The 10,000-nt window shown below is 40.5% G+C and overlaps 1 protein-coding gene across 11 annotated transcripts in view; it reads left to right on the top strand.

Moving 5' to 3' along the window:
• Positions 1-10,000, top strand: part of LOC137795928 (R3H domain-containing protein 2) — a 52,186-nt gene that overhangs the window by 20,981 nt on the left and 21,205 nt on the right. For all 11 annotated transcript variants that reach the window (XM_068593506.1, XM_068593515.1, XM_068593513.1 and 8 more), the window contains 9 exons: positions 3,887-4,045; positions 4,617-4,774; positions 4,920-5,141; positions 5,956-5,997; positions 7,035-7,121; positions 7,276-7,399; positions 8,093-8,171; positions 8,580-8,639; positions 9,241-9,381. In XM_068593506.1, the coding sequence (XP_068449607.1) occupies positions 4,983-5,141; positions 5,956-5,997; positions 7,035-7,121; positions 7,276-7,399; positions 8,093-8,171; positions 8,580-8,639; positions 9,241-9,381 (692 nt within the window). In that variant the 5' untranslated portion in view covers positions 3,887-4,045; positions 4,617-4,774; positions 4,920-4,982. The remainder of the gene's footprint in view (positions 1-3,886; positions 4,046-4,616; positions 4,775-4,919; positions 5,142-5,955; positions 5,998-7,034; positions 7,122-7,275; positions 7,400-8,092; positions 8,172-8,579; positions 8,640-9,240; positions 9,382-10,000) is intronic.

The raw sequence follows: 10,000 nt of genomic DNA on the forward strand, positions 1-10,000 counted from the left end.
TTCACTTGCTCTCTCATCATTAATGAGAAATAATCAGAGTAGGACAGAAGAGGTGGCTAATGCAGATTCATACTGTCTCTGTATTGTTATTATTCTGTAGAAGGAATTATCTGATCATTCAGTTAAAAGGCTTCGTATAGACAAGCTCTCTGCTCTTACCAGCTACCATGCAGTAGAATTCCTCTCATTTCTCTGGCTTGCCCTGCTGCTAACTATTGCTGAGACCCTGACCCAGCTTGACCTGGAGCAGCTAAATTTTACACTTAGTTTATACCTGCACAGAATATTCAGTCTGTCTAGTCTGCTGTCTGAGATAGTGTTATACGTTTGTTAACATAAATAAATACTCTCAATAACCAGACATATAAGCGCCCCCTGTCTCTTTCACTCATTACCTCACACAGTCTCACTCCATGGGCTGTCTATAGTGTGGTAACCTGACACAGGGGGTAGGGCAGTGTGTCTCAGCTGGTTGGCCGTCATAAGGAGGGCAATGTAAGAAGCCGCAATGTTTGATAATCCGTGTGAATTGGGTCAGAGTGACCTGCACTGCAGTATAACAGCTGATGAGGACTTTTGAGGGGAGCAATGTCCAGATAGTTTTTTCTTCTTTATTTTTGGGGCCTTAATCTAGGGCTGCAAATAAAGATTATTTTAATAATCGATTAATTGGTTGTTGTTTTTTTCGATTTAATTTAATCAGAAAGCATTCATTTGCAACCTTTTATTACAAAAACTGAGCTGACAGTGCAAATTCACAGTGCAAACAATCTTAACAATAATGAATTTATTAAAAAATGAAGAAATACAAATCTGAGCTGAGGTGGTTCGGGCATCTAATCTGGATGCCTCCTGGACGGCTCCCATTAGAGGTTTTCCAGGCACGTCCAACTGGGAAGAGGCCCCGGGGAAGACCCAGCACACGCTGGAGGGATTATATCTCCCGGCTAGCCTGGGAACGTCTCAGGGTCCCCCAGAACGAGCTGGAAAATGTTGCGGGTGAGAGGGAAGCCTGGGTCGGTCTGCTGGGTGTGCTGCCACCGCGACCCAACCCTGGATAAGTGGCGGAAAATGAATGGAAATACAAATCAAAAAACTTAACAGGACCATCAGAACTTCTTCTCTACACTCACAGACGAGTAGCAAGTAGCTTGCCTGATGGCTAACTATTGCCAAAACAAGTGACATATTTAACTAGGACGAGTGTAAAAAGCAGAATTGCTGCCGTGTGAATCAAATCAATCAATCAATTAATTCAATGGAAATTGCAGATTGTAAAACCGTCTCTGTAACACTGCAGCGCAGGCAACATTTTCCTTTAATTTCCCTCGTCATCTAACAGATGAGGCAGGTGTGTGGTGCATAAACTGTATATATGAAGTTGACGCTGCTGTTCTTCAGAACTGCAGATTGCCAATAGTTCTTTGTGTGAATCAGCTGCTCTGCAACATGTCTGCTGCCTCATGTGATGATGCTGACAGTTTGGCCGAGAGATGCCAACATCAGGCTGACTGACACACTGACTAAACTAGGACACAACAGGCAGTGCTTCTGCTGATAGAGTCTTCAGCATGCAGCCTGTATTATGACGCATTGTAGTTACATTTTTAGTCAAAGTTTATAACACAGTAGTTCATGTGTTTTATTGGTACTAGTTACCATTGTATAACAGTGGTAGGGCAAATAATGTTATGACAATACTATACTAACATGGGCATACTGCTGTGGCATGCTTATGTCGAATAATGGCAGGTGAAAGGCAACTGGATGAATTGCTTTACTGATCATCTTCATCAGCTTTAATAGTTCAGCAGCACTAATTTGACTTCAACTACTTGATATCACATTACCTGGAGAACTTAGAGCTCACATTGTTGTTTGGACCATAGTTAAAGATTTCCAGCAGCAATGGCATATGGTCGCTCACTTTTTCTTTCCACCCTGTCTCTCTTAGTAGCCCTCTCAGTCTGCGCACACTACAATCCACATATTTATTTTTAATATCAATCTTCATCCTGCTCTTCTCGCTGGTACTCGCCCAAACACAAATGGCAGCAGTTGATAATGACGTTACCATCTCCTTAGCAACACCGTGTGTGTGTGTGTGTGTGTGTGCGCGCGCGCTTGAATGGAGGGTGGGGGGTGTTGAGGAGAGCGCTAAGGAAACATAAGAGAGGCATGGGAGGAGGAGAGAAAAGAGATCAGGTAAAGCTGGTTTATTCAGCACCCCATTTCTGGCTCTGATTCACAATTTGTCGTGCAGCCCCTCCCTGCTTTTGCTACGCGATTGGTCTGCTCAGCCTCGAGATTGACACTTGAGATGGATGAATATCTAATCCAAAACCATTCATTTTCATTGGTGCAAGAATACTCTGTGTGTGTGTGTGTGTGTGTGTGTGTGTGTGTGTGTGTGTGTGTGTGTGTGTGTGTGTGTGTGTGTGTGTGCGCGTGCAAGCGAGCAAAAGGAGAATATTATTTTGAAGAGACTGTGTCAGACATTGTTATCTGTTTCCAATAGATAGTGTGGCTGTAGTCTATGCTGCTGTATGGCAGGCTTATATAAGCAGAGTGGGGTTGGGGCATGTGGGTGTCCTGGTCAGTGATGTGGTGTAATGCTGCTGATGCTGCTGCTGATGACGCCTTTGCTGTTGCAGTGCCTGGGTCTCCCCACACTGGGAATCCCTGCCTAGTTTGTTCACTCATCTCATCTATCCCGCAGCACAGCCTAGCAGTACAGGCAGCGACATGCATGAATGGCACTCATCCATGCTGCATGCATGTTATCTGGCAATTGTGCTTCTGATGCCTCAATTTGTGCTCGCTCATGCTTCATCTCACTATGTATGCATATGGGATTTCAAGCATACTTGTCATATTTCTTTCAACAGGCATGCAGAATTGATGCTGCTGTTGACCCTGTGATAGCAGAAGATATAAGCGTGTAGGACAGATGGATAGTTATTCATCTCTGTCTGTGTTTGTGCATGGGAGTAAGACATCAGAGATAGTGCTTTTATAATCAGAATTCACCCCAAAGCTGTTTGCGGCTCTGTGTCATCTTTTTCCATGCTGGGAAAATGGGTTTAATGATGTAAACTAGAGGAGGTAAGTGAGGGCAATAAAGAATATTAGTCATGATGAGCATAGGATTATTGCAGCAATAATAATCTTTTTGTTCTTTTTGTGCGGTGCTTGATTTTAAATGTGTTTTGTGATTGGTGGAAGTTTAGTTAAGATGAGTTTTCTGCGAGAAGATGTCTTAAGGGTTGAAATGGAAAAAGTCAAGGTGTTTATATATTGTATGTTCAACTAAATCTGGTGAGACACATTACGACTACCATTGTGTTTCAGTCATGCATTGCATTCCTTGTTTGTGGTAGTGGGAGTAGCACTCGCTAGCAGACAACTGTGTGTGTGTGTTGTGTTGACTCACTGTTAGAGAGAGTGCAGCTAGTACTAGTGTATCAATTGATGAGCATTGAAACCGTTCCAAATATTCAGAATGTAAGTATGGGAAAATCTATGTTTTTGACAACACTATTGTATTGTGAACTGCCATTATGACAGTTTACGTTATTAGTTCAGTGACTATTTGTGGAAAAGCAATCATTTTCTCTACAATTGGTTGAGTTTTTGCTGGTAGTTAATTTTTTTTGGGGGGGGAACACTTTTTTTACTTGTTCTTTCTCAGAAAACGCACATTTTCCATTCACAAAGAGTGTTGCCCACGCTATAGAAATCTGCAGCACTGTGTGCCAGTAGGCTGTGAGCTCTCAGCTGCTTTGTCCCCCTCCCTTCTAGAATCAGCAGCAACAGCAGCGATGAGTCACTCAGTGTGTGAAACATGACGTCATTCGTGTCTTCCTTTTCTGTTCTTGTTGTCCAGGGCTCCTGACTGAAGGACAGACCATGTTGCTGCACTGAGCTGGAGGGAGAGAAAAGAGCGAGGCCCCCGAGGACCGTTGAGGTGGTGGCTGGCCTGTTGGTTTGCCCCTCCCACTTATCTGGCTGGCTAGCTGCTGCCTCTTCAGTTCACCTGATTGCTGTAAATATTACTGCATTTTTTGTTGTGCATGTTAATACTCCTGTAACATTGTGTCTTTTTTATAAGTGTGAAAGTATTGAAATTGTCTTGATTCTTGTGAATGAAATGGAAAAGTTCTTGCTTATGCTAAAACTCCCTGACACATACATTTAAGAGAATAATGCACGCCCATTGCATTGTCGTGAGCACGTTATCTCAGGAACGCCTTCTACGAACATACAAACACAAGGCAGTAATTCTAGTTTCCATTCACGTCCTTATTTAATTCATATTTATTTACTGGCACCTATTGTCTGTTAATCTCTCAAGGTTTTTTTCATCAGTCAGAGTTGAATAGTCACTCGGGAAGTGTGAGCAGTATAGATGTCATGTTGCGATTACGTTATACAATTTTTACTGTTAATAAATTAAGATGTTCATAGTCTTAATTTGTAGTTTCTGTGTCTGTTCAGAATTGTTTTTCTACCTAAATTGACACAACCTTTTCTCAACATGTAATGAAACAAACTAATTATGCTGCAGAGACCAATCGTTTAACAGTTTTTTTCTCATCCGTATTGCTTTTTCTCAGCCCCACCCGAAGGCTAAGGCGTGCTATGGACTGCGCTTTGCCCCCTGCTGCAGCCCACCCCAGCATACTACCTTAGTGGGTTCCCCTCATCTTCCTGCGTGTGGTTCCCACCTAGACTCAGTGTACAGAGTCTAGCAAAGATCTGGTACCACCTACAGGTAGATAGTATAGTAGTACACTCTCAGACAAATACTGTATACAGCTGGCTCTTTCTCGCTGTTTTCTCTTTGGTCGTTCATTTTGTAGAGTGTTTAAACATGTCAGAGCCTTGAATTCCTCTCTCTCTTGCCTCTTTTCTGTTAGCCACTCCTGGGTTCTCCACCCAACCCCTCCCCAACTCCCACCCTCTCCCCCTCTCCTAAGAAGATGTCAGTGACTCTGACAACAGACATCCAGCAGGAGGGAGAGAGTGGGCCACACATTGAGCCCTGCAGTCGAGGCAAGACCTCCCCTCAACCACAATGCACCAAGGAAGGGACAGGAGAGGGCCTGGAGTCTGAGGATGGCTCCCCACAGGATGCGCAGGTGGGAGGAAGTGGCAATAAACAGTAAAAGTGCGAGTAGGAACTATTTATTACCATTATTATGTGAATTACAATGACAGATTTGTTTAATAATTTAATCTAAGCAAATTCAAGGCAGAAAATTAGAGTGTGTACATGCTCTGCAATAACCTACGTCTTTCAGAAGCTTTGTTACAAAACCATTTAGGCATGGACGTGGTCAAGAAAGAAAGGTTCTTCCGCAGAAATGTATCTATGTTGCATGATCTGTAAATGCAATACAGAGACTTGACATTTAAAGGTTTATGCATTTCACCCCTATTCAATACACCTGGCCACTCATCTGAGAACATTAGCTGCTTGCATAGCTTTGAAAACTCAAACAGAGTTATTATGAAACTAGAAACGGTGCACTCAGTAGGGTGCATATCTCCTCCATGTGTATGTGTCTGGAACAACCATGGCTGTAATGTGTTTGAATGAATACAACCCACAATTGGATAACAGCCCGTCTAAACCGCAAGTGTGTCAAATGTATTTTTCACTGGCATGTCTCAAACAACAGATAGGCTGTCATTGTAATCTATGCAGATGTCTGCACCGGCTCTGTGCGGGTGTGCAGATAAATGTCTGTACTATTTACTTGTTTAGCTTTCAGTTTATATCATACAAATCATTTTTGTCTTGAACATGAAATGTTCAGTGGTACAACATGAGTGTGGTAATCTTAAATGTAACTACAGTATGTGCTAGTAGCAGTCTCTTTAACCACTATATTGTTTATTTAATGTTATGCATATTATTAAGACTAATCAAATGACATATTTCTCTTGCAGAAACGAGCTCCTAATCACAGCCATGGCAGGAAAAGGGCCAAGGTGAGTAATTTGGTTTTTAGCTATTTCCCCCCCTCCTTATCTTTGACTCCGAAACAGATACTTTCTAAAAGTCACCTAAATAACTTTGTAACCCTTCTTCCTGAAATAACTCCATGCTGAACTTCCATTATTAAAATTAACTAATCCTCTCAACTACAATGGACCACCTTCCTATTCTCGGCTTAAAATCTTAAATCCCATGAGAGGGTTAAAAGTAGGTCTGGTAAAGTGACTTCACCCACTTAACACTGTTGATAAAGTCTATAATATAATTACTATTAGTTACGCTTATTCTCTAAATAAATCTTATCAATTGATTCCCAAATGGGTTGAGTGGTGTGGAGCAGCTGTTGAAAGTCATTCCGTTGGTCTTATCACTCTAGCGCTTACATTTATCAAGCAGCATTCAGATACAGCGTGAAGTTATTGTCACTTAAATTAAGAAACCAATTACTATTGCATTCATAAACTTTAGCTCTCCTGAACTGAACTTTTTAAAATGTTGTTATTTATGCCTGTGTGCATCTTTAAAGGTGCGGAGGCAGTGACGTTCAAGAGAGTTCCTAACATCCCATGCATGCCCTGCACCTAAAAAATGTGTCCTTTAAAAGGGATTAGGCGTCATTGTATGACTTTTTATCTCTCAACAATAACAGTAACAGTAGAACCTCATGCAATATACAGTCAGCTAACATCTGAATAATTTCATTTTGTTAAAAAAAATAATTAAAAAAGATTTAGGCCACCAGAGAAGGCTTAGAAGGCCCTGACGGCCCGCTACTGGTTGATTTCATCATTTGTTATTTATTTCTGCTTCAAGATATGTTGGTGCTTAATCAGCAGTTACCCATTCTTTATTTCATATTACCAGCAGTTTTTGAGCTGTGCTTGTTATTAGAGGACTTTGTTTACTGTAAGCGACAATGATTAATATCATTCTATAGCAGAACACTTTTCTACATATCTGCTACATTTGAAAATCCCCACAAAAAAACATAATTAGCCGTATCTGTAATATATGTGTGATTTTGTTTCAGTCTAATGCCAAACTGAAGCTGGTACGGAGTCTGGCTGTGTGTGAGGAGTCCTCTGGTCCGTTTTCCAATGATGGACCTCCAGAATCGGTACTGTTCCTGTCTCTAACCCCTCCCACTAACCTCTTTCCACACCCTTTGGTCAACCTAGACTGTATGCAAGTACAGTTGGTGTAAGAGTGCTTAATTGACTAAACAAAATTAGAATTAAAAATGTAACCATCTTTGGCATAATGTTTTCCAGGATATCATCCAGCTTCACATCAGCTGTCCATCAGACAAGGAAGAGGAGAAGTCCTCGAAGGACGAGTATGAAAATGAAGAGAAGGAGAAGAAGGACAAGGCTCCCCGAAAGATGCTGTCACGTGGTAAGATGCAACGAGGGGGTTGGATCCATTTTGTAGTCTGTCAAGACGAGATTGAAACCTCTGTCAAATATGTGATGATGAATTGAGCTTTGTTTTATGTCATTCTTTATAATCAAATAAAATGACATGCAAAATAACATTCTTAGTTAAAATGTTCAACAAAAGTCATTTAAAAACGTTTTTCTGAGGCATGTTACACAGTTACTTAGTTACCTAAACTGTCAAGCTAATTTCTCGAGCAGATATTGTGATCCCTCCTTTTTCTAATTACTTCCTCACTCCCTCTCTCTCCAGAGGCCCTTAGGTGCCATTAGATTCTGAGACTGAGATGAAATGGCCAGCCCAACTGTCTGGTGTAGGAGGAATTAGTGGAAATGATTCCCTGAATAATGTGTTTGTTTGTGTGTTTGTGGAATAGAGAGAAAGCGTAATATAATAGTGAGCTGGTGTCTCATACTTTCTGCTTCTTATGTTTATCCTTTTTTAACAAGAGCCATTTTAGGAGGTCTTTACGAAAGTATCACTCACTCTTTCTACTATACGCAACCTATATGGTACCTTCGGTTCTGAATATTTGGAACGGTTTCAATGCTCATCAATAGAAACACCAGTACTAGCTGCACTTTTTCCCTCTCGTGTCTCAACCTTTTCTTTCTCTCGCATGCCTATTTACATTTTCCTTCTCTCTGTTAGACTCCAGTCAGGAATACACCGACTCCACGGGCATCGACGTTCATGAGTTTCTGGTCAACACACTGAAGAACAATCCCAGGTATGACTGAACACGAGACACACCGAAAAACACAAGCTGGGATAGAACTGGGCATTCATATTAACTAATTTGGTCCTTAACATGTTTGTTTATACATGAATGACTAATGAGATGCACTAAAAAGTAAAAATCTAAATCCTTCATTCCCTGCAGCAGTCTGTGGATAAACTGTTGGTATACAATGTCCTATATGTCCCAAAAATGCCAACATGATTTCATCCAGATGTGTAAAAAAGGTCGGGAAAAAAAGATCAGTTTAAAGAAGATCACTGTTGTAATAGAAGTGATACAAGTATTACTTGCCATACATCATACCTTTGATCTTTGCTTGGTATGCTTGCCGCACTCTAGTCACTGACACACTGCCCCTCTGATCTCTCCCTCTCTCTCTCCCCTTTGGCCCAACAGGGATCGAATGATGCTGCTCAAACTAGAACAAGATATCCTGGAGTTCATTAATGACGACAAGTAAGCCACATTCTTCGTAAACACTCTCTTGTATTTAAAATTAGCCCTCCTACAGCCATTCCTTTTTATTTATAGATTGCTGTGGTAATGATATAAATATGGCAAGTTGTAGTTGAGTTTTATTGAGTTACCAGAGTGTTGGGCAAAGGACTCATGTTCCCCTGAAACCGGAATGGTGCTATTTTAGTATTATGTCTGTCTGAAAGCAGTAGATGATCTTGTGCTCAAAAGCCAAATCAATTGTCCCCAATGTGGAATATTGTGCTTGTTCACACTTCAGAATTTTTGAAAGCAATTCTTGTGGGAACCAAGATAACAGAAGGTAGTACAAGAGTTTCACAAATTACACAATTGGATTGGTTATCACGGTTCTTAAGAAATATCTAAAATTCAATCTTGTGTGAAAAAGGAGAATGCAAATCTGATTGTTCATCAAACAAAACGAGAGGTGTTATCTTCATAGGTGTTATCTTGTGAATAGAAATATACCTATGATTATAGACATTACAACATTAAACAAGAACAAAGTGATTTAGTCATTAATTGCATTGCAGTGTTCTAAATAACATGCGCTACTTTTTTTCTTTTGTGTCCGCTGCAGTAACCAGTATAAGAAGTTTCCGCAGATGACGTCTTATCACCGTATGCTGCTGCATCGCGTGGCTGCATACTTTGGCATGGACCACAATGTAGATCAGACAGGCAAGGCTGTCATCATCAACAAGACGGGCAACACACGCATGTGAGTGTTGTTCTTAACTTTGGTCCAGACTTCAGCAGCTGTGGTGTTTTCCATATCTTTATATTGGTATGTGTGGAATGACAGACCAGCAACATGTAAGCAAATGGAAAGTTCGTTCCTGCTGAAAGCGGACGGACACATTATCGTGTGTACTTTAGACTTAGAGTGAAAAGAACTTGTTAATTTAGAAAGCTGTTTAAAGTTTATTTTAATCCACAGCTGTTAAGTAAAATAGGTTAGGTGATACATGTAGCATCAATGGAAATTTAGTTATTCTAAAAAACAAAGACAGGTTTGTTTTCAGTTCTGGCTTAAATGCGTATGTATACAGATATATTGTTCTTTTTACTTGCTCGAAATAAATTACTTGGATATAATCCTTACAAATTGATTGGTTTTAAAGAAATAATCCTAGCTTTTGGGCAAGTCATCATTCTCTCAGCTCTAGTCAGAACCATTGTTTAAATCAGGGAAAGTATGAATAAAATGGTAAAATGAAAATAATTTAACATCGATGATGCATCTAGGGGCTGATGGGAAATTCACCAACATAAATAACAACGGTTTAGATTCAAATTCGTGATTTTAGGTTTCCTAAACTGGATTTGTTGATATACAG

Source organism: Clinocottus analis, unplaced genomic scaffold (assembly GCF_023055335.1).
Source record: "Clinocottus analis isolate CAN_PGR_092001 unplaced genomic scaffold, fCliAna1.0.p SCAF_3, whole genome shotgun sequence".
Lineage (NCBI taxonomy): Eukaryota > Metazoa > Chordata > Actinopteri > Perciformes > Cottidae > Clinocottus > Clinocottus analis.